This window comes from Aquarana catesbeiana, linkage group LG07 (assembly GCF_042186555.1).
Source record: "Aquarana catesbeiana isolate 2022-GZ linkage group LG07, ASM4218655v1, whole genome shotgun sequence".
Lineage (NCBI taxonomy): Eukaryota > Metazoa > Chordata > Amphibia > Anura > Ranidae > Aquarana > Aquarana catesbeiana.
In genome coordinates this window covers 160,406,008-160,418,636 of record NC_133330.1, presented here as the reverse complement: position 1 = coordinate 160,418,636, position 12,629 = coordinate 160,406,008, and the positions used below count along the sequence as shown (strand labels likewise).

At 41.3% G+C, this 12,629-nt stretch overlaps 1 protein-coding gene across 1 annotated transcript in view; it reads left to right on the top strand.

The window, feature by feature from the left end:
* Positions 1-4,027: 4,027 nt before the first annotated feature.
* The window catches only part of FMC1 (formation of mitochondrial complex V assembly factor 1 homolog), a 56,715-nt gene continuing 48,113 nt past the window's right edge, over positions 4,028-12,629 (top strand). The window contains exon 1 of the mRNA XM_073592803.1: positions 4,028-4,215. Coding sequence (XP_073448904.1) covers positions 4,084-4,215 — 132 coding nt within the window. The 5' untranslated portion in view covers positions 4,028-4,083. The remainder of the gene's footprint in view (positions 4,216-12,629) is intronic.

Genomic DNA, 12,629 nt, shown 5'->3' with positions numbered 1-12,629 from the left:
CGAGCCATCTGCGATGTTCGATGGTTCGGTTCTCTGTGCAGAGGCGCCGGGGGACACATCGAATTGTTGTTGCATCCACCTACAGTGCCTTGAAAAATTCTAAATTTTCCACATTTTGTCATGTTACAACCAAAAGCGTTAATGTATTTTATTGGGATTTTATATGATAGACCGACACAAAGTGGCACATAATTGTGAAGTGGAAGGAAAATGATAAATGGTTTTTCAAATGTTTTACAAATAAATAACTGAAAAGTGTGGCGTGCATTTGTATTCAGCCCCCTTTTCTCTGATACCTCTAACTAAAATCTAGCAGAATCAATTGCCTTCAGTCACCTAATTAGTAAATAGTGTCCACCTGTGTGTAATTTAATCTCAGTATAAATACAGCTGTTCTGTGAAGCCCTCAGAGGTTTGTTAGAGAACCTTAGTGAACAAACAGCACCATGAAGGCCAAGGAACACACCAGACAGGTCAGGGATAAAGTTGTGGAGAAGTTTAAAGCGGGGTTAGGTTATAAAAAATTTTCCCAAGCTTTGAGCATCTCACGGAGCACTGTTCAATCCATCATCTGAAAATGCAAACCTACCAAGACATGGCCATCCACCTAAATGGACAGGCCGGACAAGGAGAGGATTAATCAGGAAGCAGCCAAGAGGCCCATGGTAACTCTGGAAGAGCTGCAGAGATCCACAGCTCAGGTGGGAAAATCTGTCCACAGGACAACTATTAGTCGTGCACTCCACAAATCTGGCCTTTATGGAAGAGTGGCAAGAAGAAAGCCATTGTTGAAAGAAAGCCATAAGAAGTACCATTTGCAGTTAGCAAGAAGCCATGTGGGGGACACAGCAAACATGTGGAAGAAGGTGCTCTGGTCAGATGAGACCAAAATTGAACTTTTTGGCCTAAAAGCAAAACGCTATGTGTGGTGGAAAAATAACACTGCACATCACCCTGAACACACCATCCCCACCGTGAAATGGTGATGGCAGCATCATGTTGTAGGGATGGTTTTCTTCAGCGGGGGCAGGGAAGCTGGTCAGAGTTTATGGGAAGATGGATGGAGCCAAATACAGGGCAATCTTAGAAGAAAACCTGTTAGAGTCTGCAAAAGACTTGAGTCTGGGGCAGAGGTTCACCTTCCAGCAGGACAAAAACCCTAAACATACAGCCAGAGCTGCAATGGAATGGTTTGGATCACAGCATATTCATGTGTTAGAATGGCCCAGTCAAAGTCCAGACCTAAATCCAATTGAGAATCTGTGGCAAGACTTGAAAATTGTTGAAAATTGCTTCACAGACACTCTCCAACCAATATGGCAAAGCTTGAGCTATTTTACAAAGGAAAATGGGCAAAAATGTCACTCTCTAGATGTGCAAAGCTGGTAGAGACATCCCCAAAAAGACTTGCAGCTGTAACTACAGTGAAAGGTGATTCTACAAAGTATTGACTGGGGGGCTGAATACAAATGTACTTCACACTTTTCAGATATTTATTTGGAAAAAATTTGGAAAACCATTTATCATTTTCCTTCAACTTCACAATTATGCGCATTTTGTGTTGGTCTATCATAAAAAACCCAATAAAATACATTTAGGTTTTTGGTTGTAACATGACAAAATGTGGAAAATTTCAAGGGGTATGAATACTTTTTCAAGGCACTGTAGGTAAGTATGATACTGGAAAAATAAATAAAAAATCCCATAGTTCTCTTTTAACCACTTTGACCGCTGCATGCCAATATACGTTCTTGCTTGGAAGGAGGATATCGGGGTTATGGCAGCAGCTAGCTGCTGCCATAACCCCGATATCCTCCTGTTCGGCCAGAGGTCCGCTTCAAGATAAAAGTGGTCTCTGCAGCGGATTTGCCGCAAGATCACTTATTGTCAGCGGGAGAGGGCCCCCCCTCCCACCGCTCCGGTGCCCTCCGCCAGTTACTGGAGCCGTCGGCAGTGGCGGAGGCAATCGTATGCTGTGCCTTCCTTGGCTTGGAGACAAGTGGGGGGGGGGGGGGGATGGCCCCCACCCGTCTCCATGACATTGCAGGGTGGAAGCGACATCAAAACGTCACTTCCTGCTAAGTGGTGAGGAGATGGATATGCCGCCATTCATCAAAAAATGGGAAAGGGATTTGGGAGCAACAATAGAGAAAAAAGTAGCGAGCAACATTCTAAAGGCAACACACAGTTCGACAATGGATACTAAAATGACCGAGATAAACTATAAGTGCTTAACTAGATGGTATGCTACACCGGATAAAATCAACAGATACCAACCAGATAGGTCCCCTAACTGTTGGAGAGGGTGTAGGGAAGTGGGGACAATGGCCCATCTTTGGTGGAGCTGTCCAGGGGTCAAAAAGTTTTGGCAGGAGGTGCTCCAAATTATAGAGGAGATTACGGGTAAATTGATCCCTTATGACCCGTGGGTTTGCCTGTTTCACAGTTTGGAGGGAGGAAAGCGGGAGTACAATAGGTCCATTGTTCCCGTCTTACTGAATACAGCAAAAAGAGAAATACCTAGGAGATGGCAGAATGCCGAAGGTCCCAAGACTAGTGACTGGCTCCTAGGAGTGCAAGAAACGTACAAGCTAGAGGAAAAGGAAAGAGACCTGTCAATTAGAGAGCATGAGACAGTGGGAGGTAAATGGGCAAGTTGGGTGGCCTTTAAGAATTCAGTAAGGTACGCGGAGAAAAGGGTGTCCTAACCTGGTTCAAACGGGGCAATTAGAAAACAGAAGAGTGGAGTCTGTGGGGGAGGGATGGGGGGAGGGGGCTTTTTTTTGGAGGAAAAGGGGGGCCTTTGGGGGGATGTGAGGGGAACTTAGTAATGTATTTGAGGTATGATGATGGTAAACTCTTTTTGTATGGATATATATAAATTAAATAAAGAATTAAAAAAAAAAAAAAAAACGTCACTTCCGCCCATAGCTCTTAAAAGGCCATTTTTTAAAATGACAAATTCTTTTTTTTTTTTTTTTTTTTTTTTTTGCATTTTAGTTTAAATATGAGATCTGAGGTCTTTTTGAACGCAGATCTCATATTTAATAAGAGGTCCTGTCATGCTCCTGTCATGCTTTTTTTCTATTACAAGGGATGTTTACATTCTAGACCTCCTCTGTAACTCAAAACATGCAACCTGTAGAATTTTTTAAAAGTCACCTATGGAGATTTTTAAGGGTAAAAGTTTGTCGCCATACCACGAGCGGGTGCAATTTTGAAGCGTGACATGTTGGGTATCAATTTACTCGGCGTAATATTATCATTCACAATATTATAAAAAAATTGGGCTAACTTTACTGTTATCTTATTTTTTAATTCAAAAAATTGTACTTTTTCCAAAAAAAAGTGTATTTTTTCCAAAAAAAGTGCGCTTGTAAGATAACTGCGCAAATACAGTGTGACAGAAAGTATTGTAACGACCGCCATTTTATTCTCTAGGGTGTTAGAAAAAATATATATAATGTTTGGGGGTTCTAAGTAATTTTCTAGCAAAGAAAAAAGATTTTAACACCAAACACCAAATCTCAAAACAAGGCTCTGTCCTTAAGTGGTTAATATTTACTATTATTATACAGGATTTATATAGCGCCAATAGTTTTCAAAGCACTTTACAACACAAGGGCAGACAGTACAGTTACAATACAATTTTATTTTCTAGGGCGTTAGGAAAAAAAAAATCTAATGTTAGGGGGTTCTAAGTAATTTTCTAGCAAAGAAACCTGTTTTTTAACTTGTAAACACCACATCTAAAAAAAAAAAAAAAAAAAAGGCTCGGTCCTTAAAGTGGTTAAATGTGAATTAAGGATGTGGCGTCCACAATAATTCTTAGGGACCACGCTATACATTATATATATATATATATATATATATATATATATATATATATATATATATATATATATATATATATATATATATATATATATATATATATATATATATATATATATAAAGAAAAGAAAAAGAACTAAAGGATTATGCCCAGCAGATGGCGCTCCCATTCCATTGGGTTGCAATATTCACATTCAGCGGTCGATTACTCATGCCTGGGCTTTATATGTTTGCCTGCAGAGGTCAAACATGGCTGCTCTTAGAAGTCCCGTGCACATATTTCGTGATCTTCTGCGAGAACTACGCCACCTGCATGGCTCAGAGCGCTACAAAAACACTGCTGCATGCAAATACATTCGGGAGCAATTCAGAAAGTACCAGGTAATGTTTATTACTTATTGGCAGGCTGGTAATAGGTACACTGTTATCCGCATGATGTCTGTTGTTTTTGCCCTCCTCTACTGAACTAGTCCAACGCCTGCAGCTTTTTGTGTATTGTATACATGCCATGCCGTATATCCTGTCACCCTGGCCATAGACATCTACAGGGCTTCATCTACTGATTACTGACTGTCCCTCATTCTGAACAATGTCCCTCTGTCCTCCTCATTGTCCCTCATTTTGGTCTGATTTATATAGCTGTATATAAAGTGCACTACTTATCTTTAAAAAAAAATGTTTTACAATGCTAAACCTCTTATCCAGTTTCTAAATGGCTGCATTTGTAAATTCCAAAAGCCAATATAAAGGAATAGTATTGAGCGAAAGCACTTGTGGGTTTAACCAATCATAACTTTTATTATTAATATTTTTGGTACAATTCTCCTTAGGTGTGGCCTATGTAGGGATGAGCTTTCTGTTTGGGTTGAACATGATTTAGACTCGAACATTGGCTGTTCGCCCGTTCACCGAAAACCAAACATTATGGGCCGTTCATGCCAAATTCGAGCAGCGCGTAACGGCCCATAATGCACTGCAGGAGCGTAGTGCATTCATGTATGATGATTGGCCAAAGCATGCGCCATGACCTGCATGCTTTGGCCAATCCCAGCGCCCTCAGCTAAGAGAGCCATAATTGGCCAAACACAGGATGTCTTTTGCCAATCATAGCTCAGGGGGATTAAGTACATGCCCCATACTATATAAGGCTGCCTGCATGTTGGCCCCGTGTAGTGTGTTGTTGGCGTGGATGGAGAGAGAGTGTCATTTAGATCGAGCAGGCAGGTTATTCAGTTAGCTGTAGGGTATTTAAAAAAATAAAAAATAAAATTATTTATATATATATATATATATATATATATATATATATATATATATATATATATATATATATACATTTTTTTTTTTTTTTTTTTTTCTACACGTACACACACCTCCCCCCCGCCCCCCCCCCTCCTCCTTCAGCTGCTTTAGTGAAATGATCTATACAGCGGTGATCGGTGCTTGTAACTCCCCCACACACGATCACTGCTAACTGTCACCGCATCCTCCAGTCCCCCTCTGTTCTGCTGTACCCTTCCTTTCTTCCTCTGTGTCCCCCGCCGTTCTGCTGTCTGCCTCCTTTCTTCCTCTGTGTCCCTCTCCATGTCCTCCTCCTTCCTTTGATGTATGAACAGAGTCAGTGATCACTGAAACATTGTAATCTCCTGTGATTACGATGTCTCAGTTTATGAATGAAGAGGAGCTGCTGTCTTCTCTCCATTCATTTTCAGTGCAGCTGAGGCTGCAGAGAGGAACTGGGGAATCTCTATCCTCGGTCTCTTTCTCTGTCTCAAGGGGGAGATTTCAGGGGTCTATTAAGACCCCTGATATCTCACAAAGCCCCCCAACAGGGCTGATTAAAAAAAAAAAAAGTATTGCAATAAATAATAATAAAAATTAAAATAGAAAACATACAGACACCATCCACTCCCTCCCTAAAAAAAAAAAACACAGTGGTATCGGGGATATATATAATTTTTTTTTTTTTTTTTATTTTGTTAGTCCGATGTTTAGACGGTGTGTGTAGTGGTCATTCATCAAGGAAGATGTTATGTGTGAATAATTATATATATATATATTAAATATATTATTAGATTGATATAGTATATCTGTATATAGATAGTAAAATAATAAATATAATTGAATTAAAAAATAACTTAGTATTGATGTATTTCATATATGTATATAGGATTAGACATATGTAAGAGTAAAAATTAATATAGATCCAGGATTAATATATAGTCCTTGGTACTTGTAAGGCACGCATGTCTTGTATTTAATTTATTGTAAATTATTTTGTTGGAAATGTATTATATTTGATCTAGGCTCAAAGGGAAAGAGGATGATGTAAGGAATATATTGGTGTTGTATAAGTACTCCAGTCAAAGTTTTTATTAATGTATAGATTTGGTCTTAATAAACAAAGTAAAGTGCAGCGCAAAAACTTGAAATGAAATGAACAGAAAAAGTCCCATAAAAGACATACAAATGTATCCTCCTCTGTCTAAATTCTTCTTGATATAAGACACCCGAATTCTTCAGCGTAACTGAGCAAATAAACTGCTTACCAGAAAGAAGATCAAAAGAGGCATAATTACCACCAATGCTGGAGAGGTCCGGGACAGCTGATCTGAAGATTGGAAAATGTATCCGACAGCTAATCATCCAATGCAGCAGGTGATAGGGTAACACCAATGCTGGAGAGGTCCGGGACAGCTGATCTGAAGATTGGAAAATGTATCCGACAGCTAATCATCCAATGCAGCAGGTGATAGGGTAACTCCAATTGTGCGGTAAAGCAGGAAGAAAAAGAAGGGACATCTAAGAGCGTTCCATATAGCTAAGTGTGAATTTATTTATAAATCGTGGTACAATCCATAAAAGAGCGCATATAGGAAGCGCTATGTAAAAAACACAGGACACCGACAAACGGAGATGGAACAGACTGTTCGCGTCCGAACAGCTGTGAAAGAGATGACAGCGGGTGACATGAGACTCCGCCCCCGTACGCGGCGTTACGTCCAATGGACTTCGTCAGCAGACCCCTGCTGACGAAGTCCATTGGACGTAACGCCGCGTACGGGGGCGGAGTCTCATGTCACCCGCTGTCATCTCTTTCACAGCTGTTCGGACGCGAACAGTCTGTTCCATCTCCGTTTGTCGGTGTCCTGTGTTTTTTACATAGCGCTTCCTATATGCGCTCTTTTATGGATTGTACCACGATTTATAAATAAATTCACACTTAGCTATATGGAACGCTCTTAGATGTCCCTTCTTTTTCTTCCTGCTTTACCGCACAATTGGAGTTACCCTATCACCTGCTGCATTGGATGATTAGCTGTCGGATACATTTTCCAATCTTCAGATCAGCTGTCCCGGACCTCTCCAGCATTGGTGTTACCCTATCACCTGCTGCATTGGATGATTAGCTGTCGGATACATTTTCCAATCTTCAGATCAGCTGTCCCGGACCTCTCCAGCATTGGTGGTAATTATGCCTCTTTTGATCTTCTTTCTGGTAAGCAGTTTATTTGCTCAGTTACGCTGAAGAATTCGGGTGTCTTATATCAAGAAGAATTTAGACAGAGGAGGATACATTTGTATGTCTTTTATGGGACTTTTTCTGTTCATTTCATTTCAAGTTTTTGCGCTGCACTTTACTTTGTTTATTATGTTATTTGGGCTTGGTGTTAACCCTTAAGTGTTCAGCCTGCAAGTAAATTCAGTTTGTTTATGTTTTGCGCTGATTGTATACATCTTTTGCCAGTCATAGATTTGGTCTTGCCTTAAATCTAGTATTAATCTGATCCGCTGCACGTCCCAACACCCAGCAAGTTACTGCTGTGTGTAGGGTGCGCCGATGCTGTTTAAATAATGCCCTCTCCCCAATCAGCTGGCGCAAGTAATTGCGAACAGCTCACAGGGATAGAGGCATGTAACGTGATCCCTGTGGGCCACCTGGATTGGATTCACGCGGTTCTGTCCCACACTGCGCATGCACGTCGGATCGGCGTCACGCGCACTCAGTCCACCTACACAGACGGCCTCTGCCGGAATGGCAATATGGAGGGAGCGGACGAGGATGGAGAGCCGTCCGTTACCTCTTGAAGCCGCCGGGGATAGGATGTGGCTGTGCCAAGCAATCCCAATAACCAAGCCACAGAGCTGGGGGAGAGAGAACAAATTAAGTGTCACAAAAACAAAGTATAAAACATTTGCAGAACATGAAAAATACACATATATGGAGTAGGGGTGCTGAAATTATTCGTTGCATCGATGCATCGCGATTCGGGTGTCCCCGATGCGGCATCGATGCATAAGGACCGGAAAATCGATGTCCGGTGACGTCATTACTAGCCCCGCCCCTCCCGGGAAAGCGCTCCGAGTTTATTTTTAAAATGACTTTATTTTAATTAATGTTGTATTACAATAGATGCTGTGCCCCCGCTGTATGTGCTTTTTAAAAAACAATGTCGCTTTATACCATATTTCGCCGTAGTAGTACAATCATGTGACTCCCGTCCCGCCCCACTCCGCTCTCCGCTCTCCTCTTCCGTCTCCTGAGTCATGACGTCAGCGGGAATTTCTCAGTCCCGCCCGCCTCTCTTCTGACACGATAACTATAGTCAGCGGGCGGGACTGAGAATTCCCCGCTGACGTCAGGACTCAGGAGACACGTGAGAGGGGAGAGGAGAGCGGAGAGGGGCGGGACGAGCCGGGAGTCACATGATCGTACTACTATGGCGAAATTTGGTATGAGGTGACATTGTATTTTAAAAGCACATACAGCGGGGGGCACAGCATCTATTGTAATATAACATTAATTAAAAGAAAGTAATTGTGGGGGGTTTAGTGATGGCTGCGTTTGACGGGCACAGGGGGCTGCGTTTGACGGGCACAGGTGGCTGCATTTGATGGGGGAGGTTCAGTATTTTTCAGTTTGTTTGCGCCCCCCAAAAAAATTTTGAGCACCAGCTGCCACTGGTCAGCACAGAGACAGTAGAGGGAACTTCACAGGGCTGTTTGTCATCCGTGGATTCTATCCCTTCTGACCTCCAAGCAGCCGTGTGTGTGAATCTCTGTACCCTGTAGTGCACCAGATTAGTGCACTTTTTAGGGAGTGAGTTATTTTTAATTCAAAGCAGAGTTCCAGTCAATTTTTTGTTTATTAGAAGTCAGCAGCTACAAAAAAAAGTGCATCTTCTGACTTTTAATAAAAAGACACTCACCTGTCCCACAATCCAGCGACGTTGCCACCCAAATTCTCCCTTCTCTCCCCCGCCTGTCCACAGCGCTGGCAATACTACTGTGGGCATCCGGCTGTGACAGCTTGCAGCTTCACAGCCGGGTGCGCATGTCTCACTGCGCTGTCCTGCATAGCCGGGCAATCTTTTGGGAACTGTGATGTGTCCCAGAAGATTGCAGGGTGGGAGGGCTGCCTAGGTGGCCCAAGCGGAAGTGGGAGCTCGTCGGTAATCGTGATGCATCGCGGAATCGAATCGAATCGTTGACCAGATAATCGTAATCGAATCGTGAGACCAGTGAAGATGCGCAGCCCTAATATGGAGGAGGGCATACAGGCCCTGATAGTGATGTTATAAACATTCTTACCAGACAACGATATTGCATTACTAAAGCATATACAACAACACTTTCATTTTACAGGCGAATGATATTGATAATAAATCGGCAATAGTGTAACATATGTAATAATAACGAAGATATATTATATGGTGAAGAAGAATGAAGCAAAAGTAAAGGGGTCAAGGAATGAAAAAAGTGTGTGTGTGTGTGTTATATATTTGTATCTATGTGCATGTAAATACATGCGCGTGCGCACACACATGGAAACAACATAAGAGACACTATATGATTTTGTACAAGTTGAATGGGTTTGAGTTTTGGGACCGACACCGTTCACTTCTACTATAATTGTGAATTAAGTTTATTTTTCCTTTCCACCAGAGGAAAAAGCCCTCGAGGAATGGTTTGAAGCGTATAGCTTCGTTTAATCCTGGGGTCTGTGTGGCCTTGAGTTGGTGGATCCACTGTAGTTCCATTTGGAGGAGGGTCTTGTTCCTATTACCCCCCCCAAATTTTTCCCGTTGCAATCTTGACAAAGGGTTTCCTGATCTTTGGTATGCAGAGAATTTTCTCTCTGCGGTCAAAAGTCAAAGTCTGGGCAGTCTGCCAAGTTTTAAAACATTCCATCAGTGGACTATTAAGTCTAAACATTGTATCAATTTGTCTTTTACATAAAAGGAATAGACTTCTGTATGTAAATTAGGAACATTTAAACACCTAAAGCTTTTTGACAGTTGTTTATTTCAAGTTAAAATCCTTTTTTTTTTTTTTTTTTGCGCTAGACATTACTTATAACCCCCAGACATATATATATATATATATATATATATATAGTAGATACCCTAGAGAATAAAATGGTGATTGTTGCAATATTTTATGTCACACTGTATTTGCACAGAGGTCTTTCAAATGCCTTTTTTTGGAAAAAATTACTTTAATGAATTAAAAAAAAAAACTAACCAGTAAAGTTAGCCCACATTTTTATGTGAAAGATTTTACACCGCGAGAATCGTGATCTTCATTCTAAGCAAAAATATCGTGATTCTCATTTTGGCCAGAATTGTGCAGCTCGACACTGCTGGAACATATCTGATGTTCCATCCCAAATGACCAAAATATCGTCAATATACCGATACCATCCAAGGATGTGGTCGGTGTATATAATGCCAAAGTCTCATCTGCTAGAAACATGGTCTCTCACTCCCCCAGGTACAGATTGACATACGATGGGGCACAAGTCCCCATCGCAACCCCCTGCACCTGGAGGTAGTGGGAGCCATTTAAAAGTAAAGACATTGTGTCCAAGGATTTACTCCAGCAGTGACAGAACAAATTTGTTGTAGGTTGCATCTGTATTTTCCTCCCGTTGCAAGATATGGTTAATAGATGCCAAAGCTTTTTTGTGTGGGTATGAACTATAGTGTTTCAACATCTATAGTGGCCAACAGAGTATGGTCAGGGATATGTAGTGTGTCAATAATTTGTAGGAGATGAACAGTGTCTCACATAAGATGGTAGTGTAGTGACATGGGGTCTTAGGTATTCATCTATTTACTTGCGTTTTCACTGATCGAACCTATCCCTGAAATTATGGGTCTGCCTGGTGGGTCTATTGTGTCTTTATGATTTTTTGGAAGTACATAGAAAGTAGGAACTTTAGGGAAATTATTTCTAATAAAACTCTCTGTATTTCTCAACAATGTCCGACGGTACTGATCTTGTGTGGTTTTTTTTTTTTTTTTTTTTTTTTTTTTTTACATTTTATTGCACATACGGATATAGTGTTCATTGTCGAGCAATACAGCATTACCGCCCTCATCAGAGGGTTTGATGGTGATTTGATTGTTGTCAGAGAGTTGTTTCAACGCTAGGCTTTCTTTTTCATTTAAATTGGATGGGCTGTCAATCTGTATTTTTCAAAATCATTGTTTACTAATTTGAGGAAGATTTTTTTCTAAAATAGTGATTTAGATGTGTGACAGACCTAGCCGGGAGAGAGACTTTTGGAGGGGACTGAATGCTAGCCTCTTGCCGATCGATCGGGGGCCCTTGCATTTGGGGGAACAGTGCTTTTTTGTGAGCTGTATGCCTGGGGACCCTTGAGGTGGTATTACTGTGGATTCGGGTCCTGGTCCCCCAGGACACACAGACTCTGGGAACCCTGGATTTGCCATATTAGAAATAGTGGCTGATTCATAATGCTGGGACAAGTACTGTTAGGAGATGCTGATGTCAATTCCAGCCACCTGTCTGTTGCCTGCTAGAATGTGTATTGTAAATAAGTCTAGTATGGGATCTAAGGCTGGCCATACACTATACAATTTTCTGATTCAATTTCCTTTAGATTTACCTTCAACTATGTAGTGCAAGGGCCTGTCTGATTGCATACAAATTGAAAGGGTTTAGGTTTGACCTCATATTATATGGTTTTGGTAAATCTAAAGGAAAGTTGAACAGGAAAATTGTAAAGTGTATGGCCAGCTTAAGAGTCATTAGATCCCCATTGTTGTTTGTGTTAATTAACTCTGCTATTGTGTGAAGAAGAGTTCGGTGTGGATTTGTAATAATGTTGATTGGGTTTTCTGAGCTACAAGATGACCAGTGTGGCCTAAAGGTCATGTCTGAGTCATCTAGGCTGTCTAAAGGGATTAGTTAATTAGCCCATGTTAATTAGGTTTCTGGTCACAGTTGTATGTTCAGAGTATGCACCTCCTCTTTTACTGTATAAAAGAGCCTGTATTCCTTTCAATAAAAGAGATCCCTGGTTGAATTTACATACAGCCTGCCTGGTGTTTGTTCTGAGCTATCACAACTGGATTCGAACAGCACATAGCTGTAGTTCTAATCCCGGAGCATCGGATGACCGAACCATCAGATGTTGCGATCTGCAGTCTGATTCTATAGCCGCAGAAGAGTGTCGGGAGAGTGGAACCGAGCGAGCAGGGGCTCGTTACAAGATGGATTTGTTTTAGTAAGATAATCATGTTCCTCTATTGACTGTAGGATCCTGGGTAGGTCGATACAGTCAATAAGGTCTGCTGTGTCGCTTTCCCCCAGGAGGCAAATCAGTTGGTCCAGTGCCTAATTTTCCTGGGGAGTATGATTTGTGTTACCTCCCTGTTTTTGGTATAATTTTCTTAAAATTAATTCACGGATAAACAACTTTTCCACGAAGGGGAATTTAAAAAGACACACGGCCATTAACTAAAATTTAGAAGAGAAGCGGTTTA